Below are 26,168 nucleotides of genomic sequence, written 5' to 3' on the forward strand. Positions count from 1 at the left end.
ATGCAGAAAGCACTAAACGGATAATTTAGTGGCTGCACATATACATATATTTAAGTAATTCAATGTAAATACCTCTAATTTGAGCCCATGGCCCACCCACGATCATCTTCCCTAGCCCGCTTTATAATCAGCCTTCATTGTTACTACCCCCTCCAGCCAATAAGAATTTTTTAGAAAGGTTTTATTATCGATATTGGTTTGTCATATAAATGACCAACCAAGCACACATTTGCAGAACCCTTTGGGTGTGGGTGTAATTAGGTATAAGGAAATTGCTTGGTATGATGAAAAACAAAATGTCCAGACACAAAATGTCCTCTATAAATAATAGAAGTATATTAATATAATAAATGGCTTTCATCTAGTACTGCTGTAAAAACTAGCTTTACGTCTCTCAGATCCAACTGGCAATGAAATATCAATTAAAAATAACAATTCAGTGTATGGCCTAAAGGTCCACAGTTTTTTTTACGATAGGGCTATGATAGAGACTATAAACTCGTTTATTAAAAAGATTAAATTTTTATGAAACGATATGCTCTAATGCTCAAATACTAATTAAAACAAAAGCTGTACCATAAATGGGAAATCAGTGTTACACTTTACACATCGGTGCTGCATCTTCAGTTTAGCTGTAGGTGGTGCTGTTTGCTCTCTACAATGATGAGCAGCCAGAAATGGGAAAAAGGTGTGGATTAGGACTTTGATGCAAGATTTCTACTTGAACTAGACCCAGACATCAGTGTTTTGTGAATGGAACCCAGTGTTTGGGCACAGGCATGGCACTAATGGAAACACATAAATACAAAACATTATCCTGCTCTCCCCCAAAAGTCTACCAAAAGTTCTACCAAAGAATGGTTAAAGGACAAGAAAGGAGGAAGCGCTGCAGCTACCCCGGGCTGGTGCTGTTCTCTCAGAACAGGGGCACCAGCCCGGGGTAAAAGGTAGGCGATTTAAGTCACTTGGGGGTGCCTAACATTTTGGCACCCCCAAGTGACTTTGCCTTTCCTTGTCCTTTAAAGAAGAATAAAGTGAATGTTCTGGAAAGGCCAAGTCAAAGTCCTGACCTTTATTCAATTGAAATGTTATGGAAAGACCTAAAGCAAGTGGTTCATGTAAGGAAACCCATCAACATCTAAGAGCTGAAGCTGTTCTGTATGGAGGTATGGGATAAATCTGCAAACGTTACTGTTATTGCTGCACAAAAGGGTCAGTCAATTTTGGCACAAAACCTTCAGGCTTCTAATGAAAGCTGAACATGAGAAGGAACTTCATCTTTCAGCATGACAATGACCCAAAGCATACATCCAAATCAACAAAGGAATGGCTTCACCGGAAGAAGATTAAAGTTTTGGAATGGCCCAGCCAGAGCCCAGACCTGAATCCGATTGAAAATCTGTGGGGTGATCTGAAGAGGGCTGTGCACAGGAGGTGCCCTCACAATCTGACAGATTTGGAGTGTTTCTGCAAAGAAGAGTGGGCAAATCTTACAAAGTCAAAATGTGCCATGCTGATAGACTCATACCCAAACAGACTGAGTGCTCTAATAAAATCAAAAGGTGCTTCAACAAAGTATTAGTTTAAGGGTGTGCACACTTTTGCAACCACATTATTTTAGTTTTTTTATTTTATTTTTCAATTGAGTAGTTCAGTTTATAGGTCACATTAAAGGTGGAAAAATTCTGAAATGATTTATCTTTGTCTCATTTTTGTACAGCACAGGAACCTGACATTTTATCAGGGGTGTGTAGACTTTTTATATCCACTGTATGTTATTGGATCTTTTTTTTTCAATAAAGATTAAATATAATAATTTTTGTTTCATTTGTTTAACTAGGTTTTCTTTTAGGATTTGTTTGAAAATCAGATGATGTTTTAGGTCACACTCATTATTTATCAATTTTCGGAAATGCATACATTCGCGTTTTTGTGCTGATATGTGCTTAGCTCACAAAGGCTGACTTTTACACAGGAAAAAAATTGCTGCCTGCTCTACTCTAAAACCTGCTTTTTAGAAGAATCCTAAACATATCCACATATAGATTTTATATATAAAGCACAGGCCCCTGCTCTCTCTTCAGCCATGCCAAGCAGAACCCTTATAGGCAAAGACAGGAACTACTGATGAATCCACAATGGATCATTGTTGGAGAAGAGATGTTATTAAGGCAAACATAAAATATGCATGCAGCCAACTGTGATATGGGTGTTGCAAGGGAGTAAGATCAAGAAGGCAGCAGCACTCTGAGAGAATGTAAGGCAAGCTATAGTTATTAAAGTGCTACTTAAGGAGATGTTTTGGGCTTCAAGCCAGCTCTTTATCAAGCCTTTATCTAGAGGTTGGCTTAAAGCCTGAAACATCACCTTGGCAGTCCAATCCTTGGCAGTGGGAACATGCAGCCCGCACCTTATGTTACAAGTATTTTTCCTCCTTACTCACTTATTGATTTAAACTGAGGGTTACTGACATTTTATGACCATTATGCATTCTTTTTATCAGAGTATGAGTAACATTTCCGACAAGCAAAATCTGTGTCATTTCTTGCACAGATTGTTTTTGGGCTCCAGTCCTTAAGAAGGATGTTAGAGCTGGAGAGAGTGCAGAGACTGCAACTAAACTGGTAAAGGGGATGGAAGATTTAAGCAATGAGGTTAGACTGTCAGGGTTGGGGATTATATACAGATATGGCGTGTTCTTTATTCCTATAAAAACAATTAGTGCACTAGAGGCCCCCCCTTTAAATTGGTTAACAATTTCACCTATATTTTCCTTAACATTAATCTTGTTCCCACCATTCTTCTAAGATGATGAGGGTTTACATGAGAATATGATTACTATTATATAGTTTGGTACCCTTGGAGAGACTATGGGGCACATTTATCAAATCCAGAGTTTGAATCCCGTAAAATTCGGGTTGGATACGATAATTTCTCATGATCGTAAATATCAAGAAAATGCTTACGAAAAAATCGTAATAGTCACGATAATATTGTATTAGCGATCCGAAAGTCACTAAATTTTTGTATCAAAGGATCGTAATCAGCGGGAAAACCTTTCCGACTTTGATCCTTCTGTGTATGATTTTGGAAGCCTCCCATAGGACTCAATGGCACTCTGCAGCTCCAACCCGGCCCAAGGAAAGTCTTCCATAGGGCTCAATGGCACTCTGCAGCTCCAACCTGGCCCAAGGAAAGTCTCCCATAGGGCTCAATGGCACTCTGCAGCTCCAACCTGGCCCAAGGAAAGTCTCCCATAGGGCTCAATGGCACTCTGCAGCTCCAACCCGGCCCAATGAAAGTCTCCCATAGGGCTCAATGGCACTCTGCAGCTCCAACCTGGCCCAAGGAAAGTCTCCCATAGGGCTCAATGGCACTCTGCAGCTCCAACCTGGCCCAAGGAAAGTCTCCCATAGGGCTCAATGGCACTCTGCAGCTCCAACCTGGCCCAATGAAAGTCTCCCATAGGGCTCAATGGCAGTCTGCAGCTCCAACCCGGCCCAAGGAAAGTCTCCCATATGGCTCAATGGCACTCTGCAGCTCCAACCCGGCCCAAGGAAAGTCACCCATAGGGCTCAATGGCACTCTGCAGCTCCAACCCGGCCCAAGGAAAGTCACCCATAGGGCTCAATGGCACTCTGCAGCTCCAACCCGGCCCAAGGAAAGTCTCCCATAGGAATCAATGGCACTCTGCAGCTCCAACCCGGCCCAAGGAAAGTCTCCCATAGGGCTCAATGGCACTCTGCAGCTCCAACCTGGCCCAAGGAAAGTCTCCCATAGGGCTCAATGGCACTCTGCAGCTCCAACCCGGCCCAAGGAAAGTCTCCCATAGGGCTCAATGGCACTCTGCAGCTCCAACCCGGCCCAAGGAAAGTCTCCCATAGGGCTCAATGGCACTCTGCAGCTCCAACCCGGCCCAAGGAAAGTCTCCCATAGGGCTCAATGGCACTCTGCAGCTCCAACCCGGCCCAAGGAAAGTCTCCCATAGGGCTCAATGGCACTCTGCAGCTCCAACCCGGCCCAAGGAAAGTCTCCCATAGGGCTCAATGGCACTCTGCAGCTCCAACCTGGCCCAAGGAAAGTCACCCATAGGGCTCAATGGCACTCTGCAGCTCCAACCTGGCCCAAGGAAAGTCTCCCATAGGGCTCAATGGCACTCTGCAGCTCCAACCCGGCCCAAGGAAAGTCTCCCATAGGGCTCAATGGCACTCTGCAGCTCCAACCTGGCCCAAGGAAAGTCTCCCATAGGGCTCAATGGCACTCTGCAGCTCCAACCCGGCCCAAGGAAAGTCTCCCATAGGGCTCAATGGCACTCTGCAGCTCCAACCTGGCCCAAGGAAAGTCTCCCATAGGGCTCAATGGCACTCTGCAGCTCCAACCCGGCCCAAGGAAAGTCTCCCATAGGGCTCAATGGCACTCTGCAGCTCCAACCTGGCCCAAGGAAAGTCTCCCATAGGGCTCAATGGCACTCTGCAGCTCCAACCCGGCCCAAGGAAAGCCTCCCATAGGGCTCAATGGCACTCTGCAGCTCCAACCCGGCCCAAGGAAAGCCTCCCATAGGGCTCAATGGCACTCTGCAGCTCCAACCTGGCCCAAGGAAAGTCTCCCATAGGGCTCAATGGCACTCTGCAGCTCCAACCCGGCCCAATGAAAGTCTCCCATAGGGCTCAATGGCACTCTGCAGCTCCAACCCGGCCCAAGGAAAGTCTCCCATAGGGCTCAATGGCACTCTGCAGCTCCAACCTGGCCCAAGGAAAGTCTCCCATAGGGCTCAATGGCACTCTGCAGCTCCAACCCGGCCCAAGGAAAGTCTCCCATAGGGCTCAATGGCACTCTGCAGCTCCAACCCGGCCCAAGGAAAGTCTCCCATAGGGCTCAATGGCACTCTGCAGCTCCAACCTGGCCCAAGGAAAGTCACCCATAGGGCTCAATGGCACTCTACAGCTCCAAGCCGGCCCAAGGAAAGTCTCCCATAGGGCTCAATGGCACTCTGCAGCTCCAACCCGGCCCAAGGAAAGTCTCCCATAGGGCTCAATGGCACTCTGCAGCTCCAACCTGGCCCAAGGAAAGTCACCCATAGGGCTCAATGGCACTCTGCAGCTCCAACCTGGCCCAAGGAAAGTCTCCCATAGGGCTCAATGGCACTCTGCAGCTCCAACCCGGCCCAAGCAAAGTCTCCCATAGGACTCAATGGCACTCTGCAGCTCCAACCTGGCCCAAGGAAAGTCACCCATAGGGCTCAATGGCACTCTGCAGCTCCAACCCGGCCCAAGGAAAGTCTCCCATAGGGCTCAATGGCACTCTGCAGCTCCAACCCGGCCCAAGGAAAGTCTCCCATAGGGCTCAATGGCACTCTGCAGCTCCAACCTGGCCCAAGGAAAGTCTCCCATAGGGCTCAATGGCACTCTGCAGCTCCAACCCGGCCCAAGGAAAGTCTCCCATAGGACTCAATGGCACTCTGCAGCTCGAACCTGGCCCAAGGAAAGTCTCCCATAGGGCTCAATGGCACTCTGCAGCTCCAACCTGGCCCAAGGAAAGTCTCCAATAGGGCTCAATGGCACTCTGCAGCTCCAACCCGGCCCAAGGAAAGTCTCCCATAGGGCTCAATGGCACTCTGCAGCTCCAACCTGGCACAAGGAAAGTCTCCCATAGGGCTCAATGGCACTCTGCAGCTCCAACCCGGCCCAAGGAAAGTCTCCCATAGGGCTCAATGGCACTCTGCAGCTCCAACCCGGCCCAAGGAAAGTCTCCCATAGGGCTCAATGGCACTCTGCAGCTCCAACCCGGCCCAAGGAAAGTCTCCCATAGGGCTCAATGGCACTCTGCAGCTCCAACCCGGCCCAAGGAAAGTCTCCCATAGGGCTCAATGGCACTCTGCAGCTCCAACCCGGCCCAAGGAAAGTCTCCCATAGGGCTCAATGGCACTCTGCAGCTCCAACCTGGCACAAGGAAAGTCTCCCATAGGGCTCAATGGCACTCTGCAGCTCCAACCCGGCCCAAGGAAAGTCACGATACCAAAGCTTAAATGAATCCAAAACTTTCGTGCTCGGCGCGACAATACGATTTTGATGCACAAATTTTGTCGCAAAGTACGAAAAAGTCGCAAAAAATACGCACAATACAACCAAATATGAATTTTTAGTATTTCGTACTGTGCTTTGATAAATGTGCCCCTATGTTACAGCCCAAGAGGCCTCTGATAAATAATATATCTCAAACCAGTGCAATTGACATATATGACAAATTGTTCACCTAATGAAAATACTAGCATAGATTGTAAAGTGCATACACAAGCTTTATAAATAATGTGTTATCATTGTGTTATCAGCTTCACTTGAGGACTTCTGTTCTGCTTTCATTTCTTTTTGGTTAATAAATGTATTGATCCGTGTTACCTGTAATTCAGATATTATATACAGGATTTGACAATGTTCATGTCTTCACAAGCAGGGTCATTACTGTAAATAACTTGTGTTTACTAAACCTAGCAACCTCAGGTTGGCGTCTGACCTACCGCGACAAGCAAGCTCCGACTGTCTAACACTGAGTCAGACAGTCGGAAGCAGCCAGTCAGCCTTAGTAGGAGTTACGTCACACAAGGCGGCTACGTGATGCGTCACTGCGCATCCGTGCGTTGGTGACGCCAGTCTCGCGTGATGAGACTTGCGGCTGTGGGATTGTGTGTGAGACAGGTGGCTGGGATCCTGCACAGAACAGCTTTGCGGGAGGTGTAAGTATCGCTGAGCGTGTGGGGGCTGTGTTAGGGAAAGTGCCACTGTGGGGGGGTATGTTCTTACTTGGATTACCGGCACCCCGTCCTGTCAGTGAGCTGCACACTTGGGAAGGGAGGGCGGGCACTAGGGAGCCGGCATGTTCTTTCCCGTACACTCCTTTCCGCACTGCTCCTTTTATCATAGTTTTAGTAGCGGTACTGTTGAATAGGGATAGTAGCGGTACTGTTGTATAGGGATAGTAGCGGTACTGTTGTATAGGGATAGTACCGGCACTGTTGTATAGGGATTGGATAGACAGACGGGTGAAGTTCGAGCTCCCACCCGTCTTACCCAATCCCCTTGCGGCTTTATTGGCATTATACTTCTCAGGCAAAACGAGCAGTACGGTACGGAAGCCGTGTAGGGAAAAAACAAGCAGGCAACCGAGCTCCCTGCCCCCTTCCGATCACAATGGTTCCATTGAACTTATTCAGTTAGGTGTTAGCTGAAACTGACAGGTGTAAGAAGGTATGCTCACTTATACTTCAGAGACAAAACGAGCAGTACGGTACGGAAGCCGTGTAGGGAAAAAACAAGCAGGCACCCGAGCTCCCTGCCCCCTTCCGATCTCTGTATCTATTGTATTGGGATAGAGGCCTCGGATATTGAATTCCTACAACAGCCAAAGGCCGCCCAGGTGGCTCGTAGTTGTAGTTCAGCAACATCTCACAGGGCTGTAGTTTGTGCCTGGGCTAAGGGCATTTATTGTCCCACTTTTTTTGACTGCCCTGGATTAAATTAGAAATAACATCATGTAAACTGCTTTCCTTGCGTAACAAAGTAACTCTCTGTGTTTACATTGGAGAAGGGGAAGCACAGATCTGACCTTTGCTTTAGTGTTTGTGCTTGTACTGGGCTGGTATGAGGGAAACACTTTTGGCACAATCCCTGCCAGCAATATGTGGGGTGGTAATAAGGCAGGGAAATAGCTGGCAATGCATGACAGGGGATCCTGTATAGGTAGTGTTCCTGCGAATTGATGTATTAGTCCTACTAAGACTGACTGCTGATCATTAAAAAAAAATGACCCCCTCAGTTGCAGATCTGCAGCGTCCTGATCCCTGAGCGGCATTTAGTACATGGCAGCATGCTGTAAGTCTAATGCACCTTGGCCCACGTGATGGGCATCACTGGTCACAGTGTAGGAACACTATTACAATTGTGTATTGGGGCAGAGGCCTCAGTGCTGCAAAGCTGACAGTCTGCTCTGGCTGCAAATTTCACATAACTAAGAACCTGGTCAGTTGCATCTTCCCTAGTTTTAAGATATGGTTTTGTATGTTTTTGTTTTATACAATGTATATGAAGCGCTAGAGGCATATGATAGAACACTGCCCACTAGAGGTCTAGAAGAAGATTAAAAAAAAATATATTAATATTTTTCCTGTCTGTCTGGGTAATTATATATAATTTATTCTTATGCCCTTGCCCTTTTTCTATTTATAATGGCTATTTATAGTCCTGTATTTACATGTTTTATCTGTCGGTATTGTGATTAATTTTTTTGGGGGGGTACCTTGCCTGTGAAATAAGTAGAGGATGCAGAGATATTTGAAACATAACTTTTGTGTGTGTTGTGTGTTCTCTGCAAATTAGTACTGACTCACAGGTAATAAGTGGGTGAAACAAAGTCAAAGCTAGCTATAAGAGTGAAGCTCTGCTTATTACCATGGACGGCTTTTTAGTAGCTGCAGAGTGCTCTGTATGTATGTATAACTTTATTTTTAAGGTACTGCTTGGATACGCAGCACTGTACAATTTTACAGTGTAGAAAAAACACACAAGGATTTATTTTTGAAGTAAACGAGTGCAAATATATGGACATTTAGTGCCATGTTTGAAAATACACTGGTTAGAGATGGTGGGCTTATTTACTAATAGTGGATGAAGTCTCGCATTTTTTTGTGATATCCGTCCCGTCTGCCTGCAGCCAGGTTGAAACTGCTTCCAGATGCAGCGAAAGTAGCAGGCTGGTGCCAGCGTAGGGGCTGATTCTAGGGCCTGCGTTTTTCCATAGGCCAAGGATCAGCCCCGTGTGGTGCTAGCCTAAAGCTGAAAATCATGAAAATACATTTAATAATATTTGATAAAGTTTCTGTTACTTGTTTTTTTCCTATTTTAAAGATATTCAATCTCTGCTCCATTGGTGCATTTTTCATATTTAACACTACTCTTCTCTTTGAAAATACATTTCTCTATGTCAGTTCAAGTTTTAAATCCATATAAATATTTAAAGACTTTCTCCATCTATTACACAGAGTGGCTGCCAGACACGGCTACTTACTGAAGCTAAGTTGATACCTCCCAATGACCTTTGTTAGTCTGCAGCACATCTGTTGTGCATTAACACTTTATTTTTATTTCTAAAAAAGATAGTGATCAGGAGGAAGAGGTTTCTCTGTACAGTATATTGTTTTACTGCTGTAGTTATCAATATGTGTGAGGAAAATATATATGCTTTGGCCAAGTGACCTTTGCAACATAGCTGCTGGTTAAAATAGGTTTTTATTGGACTTTGAACTAATTATGACATACCTGAGGTTACATTCAGTACTATTGAATTTATTTGGATTCACTTGGAATTCTGCATTTGTTCTGTGTTTGTAGACTTGTTTGAAAATGTAAATGTTAAGAATTAACTATAAGCTAACCCTGAATTTTGATAGCCGTTTATAACACTTTATAATGTACTGGTTTCGATGTTTGGCTTTATTGCTAAGGAAGCCTGGACAAATGTTGGACTTGAATCCAAAAAGTCTGAAAACCTCTTTATATTCATGGGGGAGCAAATCCTCCAGGTTTATGAATAAGGGTGGGCCTGTATTGCTTGCCTCCGCTGATGCACACATTGATCTCAGTACAGCTAGCTGTGTCATCCATTGGTCCCCGGAAATAGATTGTATAAGTTAATTGCTGCAGGAAACATAGTAGTTTCCATTTACCAATATACAGTGTATTAATGCATGTAAACAATAAGAAATACTACAATAACTTTTGCACTCATAAACACATATGTTTAATATACTTGATATAAAATGGGGTATATATATAAATTTTTTTGAACAGGTGATTATTACAAATTATGTAGCATGCCTTTATTCAAGCAGCTTCATTTGTCAACCTGTCACTGTATTTAAAGAGATATGGACACCAGAAATGAAACCTTTTTTTACATCTATCATAACATTGTCTTTGCATGAGCTTTATAATTTTGCCATAAAAGTATTTCCTGATGTTTGATGGCCTGATAATATTCCCTATCTGATCCCCCATGTTCTTCTTAGAGGGGCTGCCACATTTTGCAGCAGTTGGCCGTTAGCATTAGAAGCTATAACTGTCAGGCTGAGAAGGGACAGTCAGGTTGGCAAAGCAGTCAGGTTTAGGGACTGCAAGTAAAACTTACAAAAGCCGCCCTGTCAGTGAGAAATGACCAACATGACCTATAGGCAACTTTTTATGTAGATTCATCATTTTAAAAGTAGTTTTTTGTGTCAGTATCACTTTAAGGGTTGAAAATAGATAACCCTGCCTGGCCTGTTTTGTGTCTTGGCTCAGGAAAAAAAACCAAATATATTTATATACTAATACAGTGCTTAAAAAAATCCCCAAGCAAGTTGGTGAAATTTATCATACAAAGCACGTAAAAGAAACAGGGATAGCACTGGGCAAGTGAATGCACTAATTTTTCTGATGATATGTGATTCAAATCTAAATATGCAAATTGTGGTTCTAATGGTGTTTAGTATTTGTCCGAATACTAAGCATTTGGTGCCAACCTTTTCCACATTGTGGGATTTCTCCGTAAAAATAAATATTTTAGATGCCATCGTGGCTACAGGAAGGGGCCATTTGTGTTGGCCGAATGTTGCTGAATGTTTATCCATGCCCTAGTTACCAGATCTGAAGACTTTTGGGGGATTTTGGAGAAATGCATGAAATAGCGGGGCTCATTTATAAACACTGGACAAATTTCTGGGCAGTAACCCATAGCAACCAATCAGTGATTAAATTTTTTTTCCAGCCTGCTGCAGGTTAAACGCTAAAAGCAATCATCTAATTGGTTACCATGAGTTACAGCCCTGGTGCAAATTTGCTGAGTTTTTATATTTGACCCCCAGCGTCTTCCAAATCCATCTACTGCTCTTCAGTACAGGTATGGGATCCCTTATCCGGAAACCTGTTATCCAGAAAGTTCCGAGTTATGGAAAGCCCATCTCCCATGGGCTCCATTATAAGCAAATAATTCAAATTTTTAAAAATGATTTCCTTTTTCTCTGTAATAATAAAACAGTACCTTGTACTTGATCCCAACTAAGATATAATTACCCCTTATTGGGGGCAGAACAGCCCTATTGGGTTTATTTAATGGTTAAATGATTCCCTTTTTCTCTGTAATAATAAAACAGTACCTGTACTTGATCCCAACTAAGATATAATTACCCCTTATTGGGGGCAGAACAGCCCTATTGGGTTTATTTAATGGTTAAATGATTCCCTTTTCTCTGTAATAATAAAACAGTGCCTGTACTTGATCCCAACTAAGATATAATTACCCCTTATTGGGGGCAGAACAGCCCTATTGGGTTTATTTAATGGTTAAATGATTCCCTGTTCTCTGTAATAATAAAACAGTGCCTGTACTTGATCCCAACTAAGATATAATTACCCCTTATTGGGGCAGAACAGCCCTATTGGGTTTATTTAATGGTTAAATGATTCCCTTTTCTCTGTAATAATAAAACAGTACCTGTACTTGATCCCAACTAAGATATAATTACCCCTTATTGGGGGCAGAACAGCCCTATTGGGTTTATTTAATGGTTAAATGATTTCCTTTTTCTCTGTAATAATAAAACAGTGCCTGTACTTGATCCCAACTAACATGTAATTAATCCTTATTGGAGCCAAAACAAGCCTATTGGGTTTATTCAATATTTAAATGATTTTTAGCAGATGTAAGTTATAGAGATCCACATTATGGAAAGATCCCTTATCTGGAAAACCCTAGGTCCCAAGCATTTTGGATAACAGGTCCCATACCAGTATATATTTCTTCCTCCAGTAGGTTTGGAAACACCAAAGAAGTAACACAAAACCTTGCCCTATTACACTATTAAAGGAACAGTAACACCAAAAAATATGTATATATTAAAGAAATTAAACTATAATGTACTGCTGCCCTGCACTGGTAAAAATTGTGTGTTTGCTTCAGAAACATTACTACAGCTTATATAAACCCTGGTGTGTAGCCATGGGGGCAGCCATTCAAAAGAAGAAAAGGCACAGGTTATATAGCAGATAACCGATAAACCCTGTAGAATACAATGGTGTCTTATCTGTTATTTGCTATCTAACCTGTGCCTTTTCTCCTTTTTCCAGCTTGAATGGCTGCCCCCTTGGATACACAGCAGCTTATTTATATAAACTATAGTAGTGTTCATGAAGCAAACAGCCCAGTTTTACCAGTGCAGGGCAACAGTACATTATATTTCAATTACTTTAAAACACTTTCATTTTTTGGTGTTACTGTTCCTTTAAGATGTATAAGTGTTTTATATAGAGGACAGATATGAATACACAAATACTAAAGGATGCTTGTGCCAGTGTCGGAAGGGACAGACAGAATAATCAAGTTATTGCCAAGTGTAGGTAAAAGATGAGCAAAGACGAATGTCAAACACCGTGGGATGTATTTATTAACATTGGAGACAAACATCACCAGTTACCGTTGCTCATAACAACCAGTCAACAATTAGGTTTGTCACCTACATGTTAGAAAACAAGCAAATATCTGTTTGGTTGCTACGGGCAACATCTCCCGTGTTAATAAATACACCCCTGTATGTTTATTAAAAGACAGTCGAGCAAGGGACAAGAAATAAATTAGAATTACGACTCTGGGCAGATTACAATAAGGGCAAGAGAAATGTGGAAACCAAACCACACAAGCAGCTTAAATCTGGCAAAATTTGCTTATTAAATTAAGTTTAATTGAATAGTTCTACTTTGCCCCATTAGGTAACGAGTAGCCGCTGGTGTTAAAGCCATTGGGAGTGATAATAAAACCAAAACCACAGATAAGCATGACTACCAAACCAAGTGTTAGTGTAAAATAGCCAAGTGCAACACTTCTCACTTCAGACCCCACTGTCATGCCTTGCTCAACGCTGGCTTTTGTTTTATGCTCTCCCTGTCAGCTTATAAATGCATTATGTGCATTATTTAATTTGAAATGGTTTTTTTTCCTTTCTTTTTATAAAATTCTATCTGATCATTGTTTTGTTTTCACCCTTAAAATGTAAACAGGATATTTTATTTAGAAAGAGATTATGAGCTTTGGGTTAAAAATTATTTTCCTTCCCCAAGCTGCAGTCTGTGTCCAAGGTTTACAGATAAGGAGGAGTTCATAATACCAACAACTGCTCTAAAGAACTACATTTTTACTGTTTATTTATTGAACTGGGCATAAATCATAGATATTTGTTAATTAGAACAATAGGAAAAAAATATTTCCACAAACCCTATTTATTGAACAATTGTTAAACAAGGGGGTGTACTGCCCCTTTAAACTGGTGTTTGACCACTGCAGAGCTGTCTGTCAGAGCTGTGCCTAGAAGCCTGCACTTTCCCTAAACACCCAGTGAACATAGAGGAGCCGGTTTGCAAGCAAGTACAGCCCTAGTGCACTTTTATTTGACCAATTTCTAGATTCCTAAGCTTTTTAGTTAAATATAATATGTTTACCTATCCTGGTGAGTATCCTGAAATCAGGCTCTAAATATAACCCAAGGTTACTTGCTCTATTAATAAGTGTTTGTTGGCTCCTTGCTCGAGTGTGTGTGACGCCGATCCCATCAACAGATAATGAAGCTTGTTCTTTTCTGCTAGAGGAGTTTGTATGTTTGCCATGACTTGTTTAAGACCCTTTCACATGACACTTTGCATACTGCACAGATAATCTGCACATTAGAGCTGTGTTATGGGATTTGTGGGGACCTGTACATTAAAGGGCCTTGGAGGATACCTTTATGCATTTTCCCTGTATATCTGGCTAATGGAAATAGCATCTATAATGGTGCTAGTGACTCAGCTTGCAGTATTGGCTATGTCTGAGGTTTTGCAGCTGAGGTTTATGATTAGTGAGATGTGTGGATGAGGTATGATAGCAGTAGGATTACAGAAAATTGGGGGTGGGTGGCAATAAGGGGGGGGGGCAACTGTGGTAACTTTAGTCTGGGGCCATACATGCCTGAATAAACAGCCCTGTCAGAAAGTGTATTGTCACTGAGGTTTAGCAAGGTGAATTTTGATATTTTGATATGTTCTATTAGGAGTAACATTGCCTTTTTTTTTTTTTTTTTTTTTTTTTAAAGACATCAGACTAAAATCTGCAGAAAGATGAACAGCCTAGCTGTGAAGCAAATCATAAATGACATCTCTAAGTCTCCAGAGGACAAGCGTGAGTACAGAGGCCTGGAGCTAGCAAATGGAATCAAGGCTATCGTCATTAGTGACCCCACCACTGATAAATCCTCCGCAGCGCTGGATGTTCATATAGGTACCACCTTCTCTATTATCATATTGCAAATGTCACATAGGTTACAAGCTCAAGTCAGGTTACCTCTAACTTTACCTGTCTGGTTAACATACCCCAAATCCTGTTCATTTTTCTTTTTATATGTATCTGTTTGTAATTCAAGTCACTCTCATTAGTTAATCATATGGTAACAAGAGAATGTTTTAAGTAGATTGACAGATGGAGCAATGAACAGCCCAGGTGGATCAGTGTAGATGACTAAGCAAAATATATCCTCCACCCTGTTCTATTATTAAAAGGAGGTGTGAAAGCCTTGTGAAAATGCTCCCCGAATATGGAAAGTATATATGCCACATGCAAAGCAATACAGCTATAGCCAAACACAAGCCATTTGTCTTTTATAAACTCCCAGTCTATTTGAAAATATACTTTTCTTAGTTTGAATCTGAAATATTCTAAAACTGGAGCAAGGTTACTATGCACTTTTATTTTTTTGGTTCTAGATTTTTGAACTGCTCAGTTTTATTTGTGTTTATATTAACATTGTGATGTGAGTTGTAAAAATCAACTTTAGTTTTGAGCTTGGTATACAAGGCCCCAATAACCTGAATGCAAGTGCAATAATTATAACTTATAGAATCTAGATTACTTGGTATCCAGAATAGTAACAGCAGTACGGCCTATAGAAGTTGCATAGTGATTAATTGCACAATCGGGAACCTTCAACCTGATTAATTTGGGTTTGGGTTTTTGGGATTTGGCCAAATCCAAGCACTTTTTGCCTAAATCTAAAGTGTTCAGGGAGAACCAATGTAAACCTTTACAATCACGTGACTTTGAATCTCTTGTCAACGGAATGCATAAATATTTTGTACCCAGTTGATGGAATTTTTTGTTCTTCTTAATTTTGAAAGTGCAAATAAGGGTTCTTTGGGTTTAAACAAACCTTACTAGTTGGCAGTTTGCACCTTTCCTAATGGATAATGCTTTCATGCTACGGAAATAATTATATTATTTATAATAATATAGAAAATACTAAGTTTAAAAAATTCTGCACTTTTTTTTTTTTTTTTTTTAACCTACTTGTGTTTCCTTTCTAAGGATCTCTCTCTGATCCCAACAATATCGCTGGTCTTGCACACTTCTGTGAGCACATGTTATTCTTGGGGACGAAGAAATATCCAAAAGAAAATGAGTACAGCCAGTTCCTCAGTGAGCATGCTGGGAGCTCCAATGCCTTTACTAGTGGAGAACACACCAACTACTACTTTGACGTGTCCCATGAACATCTGGAAGGTGCCCTTGACAGGTGAAGCACAGAAACATCACTACAAAATTATACTAGGAGCTGATAAACTGGGTGGGATTCATGTTTCAGGGGAAGTACTATGAATGAACATCAGTTCCTAGAATCGAAAAATTTTAGAACAAAATAACAAATAGATTCTTAAATTGCAGATTCTCTTGCAAGCCCTAGAGGACCCAGTCCAAACTGGAGTTTCATCTAGAATTATTTATACAAATATTAATGCCCTTTAATATGTTTTAAATAAACTAGATGTCTGCATGCCACTAGTGACTCCTAGTGACCAGCACCATAGCTTGGAACGCCAACATAATTTTGGCTCGTTGGTACTTTTTAGGCTTCAAACGAATTCCATCTGACATGCAGAAAGATGTATGTACTGTAATAGTTATTTCATTTGGGACTGATTTGTAATACTTCTAGCTGATATACAGTGATTTAAACCTAATGTCAAACCTAGCAGGAAAAACTCTGATTTGGACCCCTTTTGCACCTTTGTATTCAGTGACCAGGGTGGAATTCACCTGTATTTTTTACAAGTGGAGCATATTTCAGCCAGAAAACATGTGTACATCATCTGACCTAAATCCTCCTCCTGTGCACAGTGAATGGGGGTAGGGGTCTGCATCAGCATTTTCTCATGCTGTGTAGAGAATACTGAATATATTGTTAGCCTGATACTACTGTCACTGTGAAGTGCTGGCACAAAGTTTTCCATTGTGGGTCAATCCATAGCAACCAGTACACTGTTTGCTTTTAAACAGGTGACTAGTAAACCTGCTGATTGGTTGCTATAAGTGACAAGACCTGTAGCAAACTTTGCACCATTTGTTACATTACATTGCCAGGCTGAAAAAATGGCATTAGATGCCCAAGGACATTTCTCTCAAGCATTGTGGCTGTTCCTATAGCAGTTAATTTACTTCTGATTTTCTGGATGTTTGTTTATCTCCTCTGGTTGGCCTAGATGGTTGGCTTAGATGATCTAACCTAATCCACTGTTTGTTTTACATAGACAAGTAAAGTGACAAAGCACAGCTCTAACCTATCTGTCTCCATGCTGTTATATTGGATCTAAATCCAAAAAAGTAAATAATTGTTAAAGTAGAAGGAAAGGCTAAGTCACTTAGGAGTGCCAAAATGTTAGGCACCCCCAAGTGACTTTAATCCCTTACCTTTTACCCCAGGCTGGTGCCCCTGTTAGGAGAAAACTGCACCAGCCCGGGGTACCTGTAGTGAGTGCTTCCTTCTTTTGCGTTTCTTCTGCCGGCAAAATTCCTGGGCCGGCGCATGTGCAGTAGAGTGAAAAGCCGACTTTGTTGTCAAAGTTCGGCTTTTCACTCTAATGTGTAAGCGCGCCAACGCGGAAGAAGGAAGCGCTCGCTGTTACCCCGGTGCTGTTCTCTCTTAACAGGGCACCAGCCCGGGGTAAAAGGTAAGCTTAACATTTTGGCACCCCCAAGTGAATAAGCCTTTCCTTCTCCTTTAAAGTGCTCAGAGAATTACTATAAGTTACATCAATTTGTTTTTTGGGAATTTAGAGCCCATATAACAGCAGGGAGACCCACGAGTTAGATCTGCGCATTTACATCTGTTTTTAGTGGTTTCTGATATATTTAAAGTTTTAGCAAACTGTTAGGTCCTTCAGATAATGCTGTGACTGATAATTATAATTTGATCTGATTTCTCAGGTTTGCCCAGTTTTTCCTTTGCCCCCTGTTTGATGAGAGCTGTAAGGACCGGGAAGTGAATGCTGTGGATTCAGAGCATGAGAAAAATCTAATGAATGATGCCTGGAGACTGTTTCAGCTGGAGAAAGCCACAGGAAATCCCAATCATCCATTTAGCAAATTCGGAACAGGTTAGTGACAATTTAGCAGTGCTGGTGGTGCTCTTCGTCCAGTCTAGTGTAGAGGTTCCCAAAAGGTTCTAAAGATCAGTTTAATGGTGTAGTAGGCATTTATATTAACTTTTGTTACAACGTAGAGAGTGATATTCTAAACCAATTTGAAGGTGTCTATGGTCCAGTGAACCAGAGAAGGTCCTGAATAGACATATAAGTAATTAAAAAGTAACAATATCATTGTATCCTCACAGTTTGACCCTAGCTAAACCAGATAGTATTTTACACTGCAAGCTGGAATAACTACCTTTTATGTGCCATGATGTTTCTTACCATTGACCTGCTTTTACTGGAAATATGAACACATTTTCTATTTGAGTTTTGCCTGTAAAAAAAGCAACTGGTATTTCTGGATACAGTTTCCTTTCTGTGTTCTTTTTTGTCATACAAGGTGAATATGGTTTGTTTCCAGTTATTACCTATGGGTGGGGACTGAGATAATGGTAATCACTGGGTGTTTCTGCTTAGCCCAGTGCACTTTGAGAAACGCCTACTGGCAACAGCTCTCTCCCATTTCTTTCTTCACTCTGTTGTGATTGTGCATGGGAGGGTTAGGTAGTTTGTCTGAGGGTTTAAGTAATCACACTGAGCATTCAAAACATTTAATGGGTCGTAACCCTGTTTTATTCTTTATGTATTTATATTTGTGGTTAAGAAAAGAAGAATATTTCCTTTGGTTCTGTACAGGTGATCATAAGGCTAATGTACATGGGCGTTTTGGCTGTCATTGCTCTCTCAATCGATTTTATTGTTTTTGGATTTACAACCCATGTAACCGCCTGGAGACCCACAAGTTAACTCTGTGGAGACCCTGTCTACCTGTCACTGCTCTAGATAACACCTGAGGGATGTATTTATTAACATTGGAGACAAACATCAGCAATGATTTTGCCCATAGCAACCAACCGGCAATTAGATTTGAACAGTCACCTTCAAGTTAGGAAACAAAAGCAAAGATCTCATTGCTATGGGCAACATCACCGGTGATGTTTGTCTTTAATGTTAATAAATACACCCCTAAATGAAGTGTCCGGCTGAATGCATATAAAAACACCTGTCTGTAACAGCTAACGCCCACATCGGTAGCCTTTGACTAACAAACAGAGGATGACAACAAGTGACATTATTGGATAGTGCAAAGGGCGGAGTCTTTGCTCAAAAAATCCAATTTTTTGTTATAGATTGTTAAATCACATAAATCAAATAAATAGTCTAATTTTTTTTAATAATTGTTACAAGGCAAATCCTTAGTAATACTGTCTAACAAAGAAGCAAAAATAAAAAAAAGCATTGTTTTTGATGATCAATACAGGCCTTTATTGTTTTCAGTATTGCACAATAGATGGGTGTATACATCAAACATGCATTTGATATACAGATACTGACCATACAAGAATTAGAGGAACCTGCTCATTAGTGCAAAATATGATATACAGTGTGATTACTCCATTGCTACATCCCCTACTGAAGCACCGCGGGCCCTTGAAGTTATTTGTATGGCTCCCAGGACTCCCGTAGATCTTAGTATTAATCCCAACCCTGAAAATGGCTAAATGTGGATAATTGGGCAATAGCTATGGACTGCACTGTTATTTAAGATTAAGAGCAGAGGATGCAAAATATTTTACCTTCTGTTATTTATTTTCAATTTTTAGGCAACAAACTTACCCTTGAGACAAGGCCAACACAACAAGGGATTGATATCAGACAAGAGTTGCTTAAATTTCATTCAACGTATTATTCGTCTAATTTGATGTCCCTATGTGTCCTTGGAAGAGGTAAACATAACATAATACTGAATTATTAATTTATTAATGTTATTTGTGGTGTACTGTAATGATTTTTAAAAGGTTTATTTTTTTTATGGGTTTTAAGTACATTTCTGTTAAAGTGTAATTATATCATTCATCATTTTCATTTTATTGTGTATTGGTTTGATATATTATTAAGTGTATGAAAAGACAAGGCTGTAGCCTGCAGATAATCCTCTCCAGGTACAGGAACATAATGGAGCGGAGATGATCGGTCAGACTGATTCTTGGCACATGTTTATAAGCATGCCAAGAAACAGCCTTGACTGACCTTAGACTGAATATTTCTATTACAATTTCAATGAACAATAAAATGAGAATTTTATTCAGCCTTATCTGACCATAGCCTAAGCGGTAATTCTTAGTAAGTTTAAAAGCAGAAAATAAATACCTTTTTTAAGGTACGCAGGCTGAGAATTAGCTTATACGCTGGCAGCAGCCTCCTACCTTGTCTGCCCCTGGAAGCATTTGCTCCGCCTTGGTGCAGGCAGATGTGGTGGATAAAGCTAAAAAACCCCACAGCCAATATCCGTTGCATCTGCCTTCACCCGGTGGAGACGGTGCTTCCGGGTGCAAGCAAGCTAGAAAGCTGTGGTAGGGGCTAATTCTCGGAATGTGTTCTGCAGGCCCACAATTGGCCCTATGTGGCACTGGCTCAAGGTGTTTCTAAATCTGCTGACTGCCCTCAGACTGACTCGTCATAGCCTTCATTATGGCTTTCCAAAAGCTTCATGTAGTCTGATTGCTTTCTTATCCATTACAGGACAGGGCAAGCCAACAGTTAATAATGCGTTGGTCAGTAGTACTTGCCAACTCCCCCAAATGCAATATTTAAAGTTAAGCAGAACAGTTGCTGAAATGTTCCTGATATTGGGGGAGTACTACTGACCAACACATTGAAATCTGTTGGCTTGCTTTGATGTCTATGGGGCTGATTTACTTACCCACGAATCCGACCCGAATTGGAAAAGTTCCGACTTGAAAACGAATATTTTGCGACTTTTTCGTATGTTTTGCGATTTTTTCGGATTCTGTACGAATTTTTCGGATCCAATACGATTTTTGCGTAAAAACGCGAGTTTTTCGTATCCATTACGAAAGTTGCGTAAAAAGTTGCGCATTTTGCGTAGCGTTAAAACTTACGCGAAAAGTTGCGCATTTTTCGTAGCGTTAAAACTTAACGCTACGAAAAATGCGCAACTTTTCGCGTAAGTTTTAACGCTACGCAAAATGCGCAACTTTTTACGCAACTTTCGTAATGGATAGGAAAACTCGCGTTTTTACGCAAAAATCGTATTGGATCCGAAAAATTCGTAAAGAATCCGAAAAAATCGCAAACCATACGAAAAAATCGCAAAGTACCGATCATTACGAAAAAAACGCAATCGGACTCCATTCGACCCGTTCGTGGGTAAGTAAATCAGCCCCTATGTGTTAATGTTTGAGGGCTGAAATGTTTCTTGAATTCTTTTTTTTTCCCTGCTTGTGAAATCGGAAATTGCAATGCCTGATGAATATAATTTTGTTTATTATTGCAGAATCTCTTGATAGCTTAACGGAACTTATAATAAAGCTATTTGCGGAGGTTGAAAATAAAATTGTTCCCCTCCCAGAATTCCCCGATCATCCTTTTCAGGAAGAACACCTCCGGGTAAGTTCAGTATATATACCATAGTTTGTTACAGCCAATGCCCAAACGAAATATGAACTCTTTTTATATTATCATAAACTGGGTGTATAGGTTAAGCAGGCCTGGAGATTTCAGCGTCCTGTCCCCAATGCTCCATATGTGAGTGAAATCCAGAGTTGGAGGGGTGGCCTTCGGGCACCATACACTGAAAACCAGCGCAGAGGTGGCCTATTTGGTAAGGTCACCTATTTGGCCTCCAACACAATGGGGCAAAGCTTAAAGGGGAAGGAAAGGCAAAGTCACTTGGGGGTGCCAAAATGTTAGGCACCCCCAAGTGACTTTAACCGCTTACCTTGTACCCCGGGCTGGTGCCCCTGTTAGGAGAAAATAGCACCAGCCCGGGGTACCTGGAGCGCAGCGCTTCCTCCTTCCGCCTTCCACTTCCTAAACTGCCGGTGGCCGGGCATGCACAGTAGAGCGAAAAAGCCGACTTAAATGTTTAAGTTCGGCTTTTCACTCTACTGCGCATGCGCGCGCAGCGAAGCCGGAAGGAGGAAGCGCCGGCAGCTACCCCGGGCTGGTGCTGTTTTCTCCTGACAGCGGCACCAGCCCGGGGTAAAAGGTAGGCGGTTAAAGTCACTTGGGGGTGCCTAACATTTTGGCACCCCCAAGTGACTTTACCTTTCTTTTTCCTTTAATGATCTAATCCTTTGGGCCCTGGGACAAGGTTCAGATCATACTGGGAGCCCCATCAGGAGAGGATGGGCTGAAAAGCTGCCAAGTCTGGGGCAAGTTATTAGCTATCTTTATTAGTTATCTACATATGCTCAGCTTTGGGGCAGATATGTTAGAGCCATTTTAAGTTCCCACTTGCATAGCTGATGTGGCCATCCAACTCCTATTCTTGCTTCCCTGTCAGTGGGAAACCACACAGCACCTCTATACAGCATGACTGAAAAAAAAAAAAAATATTTTTAATTGAGGCTTTATTATATACTTTTTAGTACTTACAAGATGTGTGGCTGAAACAGTGGATATAAATGTATATTATCAAAAGAGAAAAATTTAATTTTGTAAAAATGTGTGTAAACTTACCAATAGGCATTAATTAAAGATGTTGTGGTTTTGACTCTTGAATAAATGTGGCAGAAGTCAGTTCTCCACGTCTTTTTAATAAGTTTGTTTTGGTAAGACTGGTGAGTGTCGCTTTCAGTAATATTTCCATTTACAAATAACCATAAAAACATTATATATTGGACTGTTGCTTAGAATTATACTTTGTTTCATTTTTCAAAAGATATTTTTGATAGAGCTGTAAAATGATCAGCTAAGCTTTTAAAGGTATATTGCTATTTTTAAACGATATACCTAACATCTGCAGGTTTTTTGTATTTTTTTTTTTGTCACTGGCGGCTGCATGAATTTCCAGCGCTGACTTTTACAATGTCAGCCAACACATACCTTCACCCCAGGGTGATAATAGGACAACAGTTTGCAGAGAAGCTAGGGACAAGGTTACGTACACTGTCACTTCTCTACAGGTTTAGGAATGTTTTAATTAATGAGCATTTAGTTTTAGTGGCTGTTATCACAAAGACTCTTGGATATTTGGATATATATTAAAAACAATATATATATATATATATATATATATATATATATATATATATATATATATATATATATATAATATAAACATTTTGGGGTTTTTTTGCAACATGCTTTGGTATCATTCTGTAACAGAGCACTTTTTGTATTTTGTTTGCTTCTACTAATAAGCAAGCAGCCAGTAATATCAGAAATCGGGCAGTAATAAGGCAATCGTAGTCTGATTGGCATGCATGCTATTTGACACTAAACAGACATATAAAAGGATACCTGCACTAAGCTCTATTTCTATTTGATACTTTTAGCAAATGTACAAGATCGTGCCCATCAAGGACATAAGAAACCTCTATGTCACGTTCCCGATTCCTGACCTTCAGAAATATTACAAGTCTAACCCAGGCCATTACCTTGGCCATCTCATCGGCCATGAAGGACCTGGAAGTTTGCTATCTGAACTGAAGGCCAAAGGTATTTCACAATAACTGCTGCTTATCTTTTCTTGTTCTCCCACCCCCCCCCCCCCCAAAAAAAAACCCCTGTTCAATTAAGGGAGTTGTGTGAAATTCTTCATTATCTTTTATTTGGCAGTAGATTGGTGGTTGTCAGATTTTTTGAGTTACAAACTTTGCTCCAGGCCCCCACTTAGTACATAACAAATTTACAGTTAAAGTGTATCAGCCAAACTACACCTCACACCCAAAATCAATTAATGAGACATTTCGGGAATACTATTTAACCCTGTACAAATCCAAATTAACAGTCGAGCCCGACGACATAGCAGCATATATAGCCAGGATCAACCTACCTACTCTAGATGCCCAGGGCAGACACCTGTTGGAAGCCCCCATAACAGCACAAGAGGTGTCTGACGCCTTCCAAACCTTCCCAACAGGCAAAACACCAGGAATAGATGGCCTCTCCATGGAATGGTATAGGAAATACCAAAAAGAACTGACCCCCTCCCTGGTAAGCCTATTCAACGACGTTAGAGAGGGGGCCCCCCTGCCAGACTCTTTGAGAAGGGCAATGATCATAGTCCTCCCCAAGCCAGGCAAGGACCCTAGAGAATGTGCATCCTACAGACCGATATCTCTAATGAATTGCGATGCAAAAATTCTAGCAAAAATCCTTGCTAGACGCCTCAACCAAGTGATAACACAGTTAATAGAGATAGATCAATCAGGTTTTATCCCAACCAGGACCACCGACATAAACATCAGGCACCTATATACAAATCTTAGCGTGACCCACAACAATGCAGGCTCTAGAGTCATTGCCACCCTAGACAACGAAAAAGCATTCGACTCGGTAGAATGGGCCTACTTGTGGGCAACCTTACAAAGCATGGGGTTCAAAGAAAACTTTACGAAATGGATCCAAGCACTGTACAGGGACCCAGAAGCAACTATACGTACAAACCAAAACATATCCTTGCCCTTTGCATTGCAGAGGGGCACCAGGCAGGGCTGCCCCCTCTCACCCCTACTGTTCGCAATAGCCATGGAACCGCTAGCGACACTCATACGACAATCACCCAGGATAGGAGGGCTCAAACTGGGAGGGGTCACCGAGAAAATATCACTATTTGCAGATGACACACTGCTCTACTTAGCCAACCCTGGGATAGAACTCAACATAGCCCTGGATATTATAAACATGCACACTAACTACTCAGGCCTAAAAATAAACTGGAGCAAATCGGCAGTCTTCCCAATAGACCCACAACCATTACCCCCACCCCAATTACCCGGAGGCCTCCAATGGATTGAGGAATTTAAGTACCTGGGCATAAAAATTCAAAGAAATATTCACAAATTTGTGGAACTAAACCTGCTACCCTTACTGCAAACAGTAGAACAGAAAGTGAAGGCCTGGACCCGCCTACCACTATCCCTCATTGGCCGCATTAACCTTTTTAAAATGGTAATACTACCAAAATTTACATATATATTTAGACAATCACCCACAAAAATACCCAACAGTTTTTTCACCAAAATCAGGGCACTCCTTATACAACTATACTGGCACCCCTCCACACCCAAAATCAGCATAGCCAAACTTCAACTTCCAACCCAGGCGGGAGGCTTAGCAGCCCCAAACCTCTTTCTATATTATATAGCCGCTAAACTAACCACGGCAAACTGGTGGGCAGCACCAACCCTGGACAACCCGGCCACACGCCTTGAAGCCCAGACAGTGGGCTCATATGAAGAGCTAAAGAACCTCTTAAATAGGGGCTGCTCCTACACCCCGAAAGCAACCCCACTCATGAAAGAAATAGTATGGGCCTGGAACACTGCCCTCAGCCTCTTCCCCAAACCACAAAATCACTGCTCTGAACTCACCCCGCTCTGGTGTAACCCCAAACTACAGCACCTCCAAACCATACCAGACCCCCAGTTATGGGCCAGCTTCCAAGTCAAGTATATACAGGATATAGTTAAGGAAGGGAAACTTCTAGACTTCCAGACACTAAAAAATAATTTTAACCTACCAAATAAGATGCTCTTCCGATATCTACAATTGAGACATGCAGTACACTCACAGTTTCAATGAACAACCCTACAAACTACCCCCTCCCGAATAGAAGAACAAGCACACACCTGCCCACACACCAAGGCCCTCTCCCGCTCCTACGCCCTTTTGGCTCCGGCCAATGATACCTTATTAAACAAACTCTACAACAAATGGCTAATAGATATACCAGACATGAATAAAGAGCAATGGAAGGAAACCCTTGACTCAATCTTTGATTATATAGTGGCCTCAAGGGACAGGCTAATACAGTATAAATTCTTGCACAGGGCATATATCACACCCAAAGTACTAGCAAAGATATCTCCATCCCAGGCAGACTAATGCCCCCGCTGCCACCAATCCCCAGCAGACTTCATCCACATGGTCTGGACTTGCAGTAAAATAGCGAGCTTCTGGACAGAGGTGGCGGACTATATATCTGATCTAACCAGCGCCCCCATTACGGTAACACCATCCGGAATGCTACTAAACCAAATTACTGATCTAGCCCCAACAACTGCGGAAAGAGCTCTCATTTCTATTCTACTAGCATATGCCCGTAAGTCTATCACAATGAAATGGAAAGCCCACTCAGCTCCATCCATACAATTCTGGGTAAGCCAAGTCAACCAAGCAATGCCCACATATAGATTACTATATGTCAGAAGAGGATTCCCAAACAAATTTGAGAAAATTTGGTCCTCGTGGCTAGACAAACACAACATAGGAAACTGATACCACCCCGATAACAGAGCAACCTAACATCAGAAACAAAATGAGTGTTGATCCCCTCCCCCCTCCCCTCTATCTCTACCACACAATGCTCCTTCCATCCCATCACTCTGGTCTAGAAACTCCAGGGAAAAGCGTTGGCAATGCACAGTTTATAGTTGTGTTAAGGTAGTAGTTCATTGTAGATTTATAAAGCACAAAAACAGTGGAACTCAGTATTACAGGGTATGTAATGTTATAGCGAGATCCGTCAAACCACATGTTATGCCACAAAAGTTTGATATATGTTTTGTACCATATGATCTCCTCTTGGATGTCCTGACTGGAAACTATGTCTGTAATCTGTTTCTC

General features: G+C 41.8%; 1 protein-coding gene across 2 annotated transcripts in view; it reads left to right on the top strand.

Annotated features, from left to right (window-relative positions):
* Positions 1-6,580: 6,580 nt before the first annotated feature.
* ide (insulin degrading enzyme) overlaps positions 6,581-26,168 on the top strand; it is a 47,702-nt gene continuing 28,114 nt past the window's right edge. The window contains exons 1-7 of one of the 2 annotated variants that reach the window (XM_004915879.4): positions 6,581-6,730; positions 14,147-14,331; positions 15,412-15,619; positions 17,308-17,477; positions 19,175-19,297; positions 20,869-20,981; positions 22,874-23,036. In XM_004915879.4, coding sequence (XP_004915936.1) covers positions 6,657-6,730; positions 14,147-14,331; positions 15,412-15,619; positions 17,308-17,477; positions 19,175-19,297; positions 20,869-20,981; positions 22,874-23,036 — 1,036 coding nt within the window. In that variant the 5' untranslated portion in view covers positions 6,581-6,656. The remainder of the gene's footprint in view (positions 6,731-14,146; positions 14,332-15,411; positions 15,620-17,307; positions 17,478-19,174; positions 19,298-20,868; positions 20,982-22,873; positions 23,037-26,168) is intronic. The other variant, XM_002939092.5, reaches the window with a different exon arrangement.

The sequence above is a fragment of the Xenopus tropicalis genome, chromosome 7 (assembly GCF_000004195.4).
Source record: "Xenopus tropicalis strain Nigerian chromosome 7, UCB_Xtro_10.0, whole genome shotgun sequence".
NCBI classification, from domain to species: Eukaryota; Metazoa; Chordata; class Amphibia; order Anura; family Pipidae; genus Xenopus; species Xenopus tropicalis.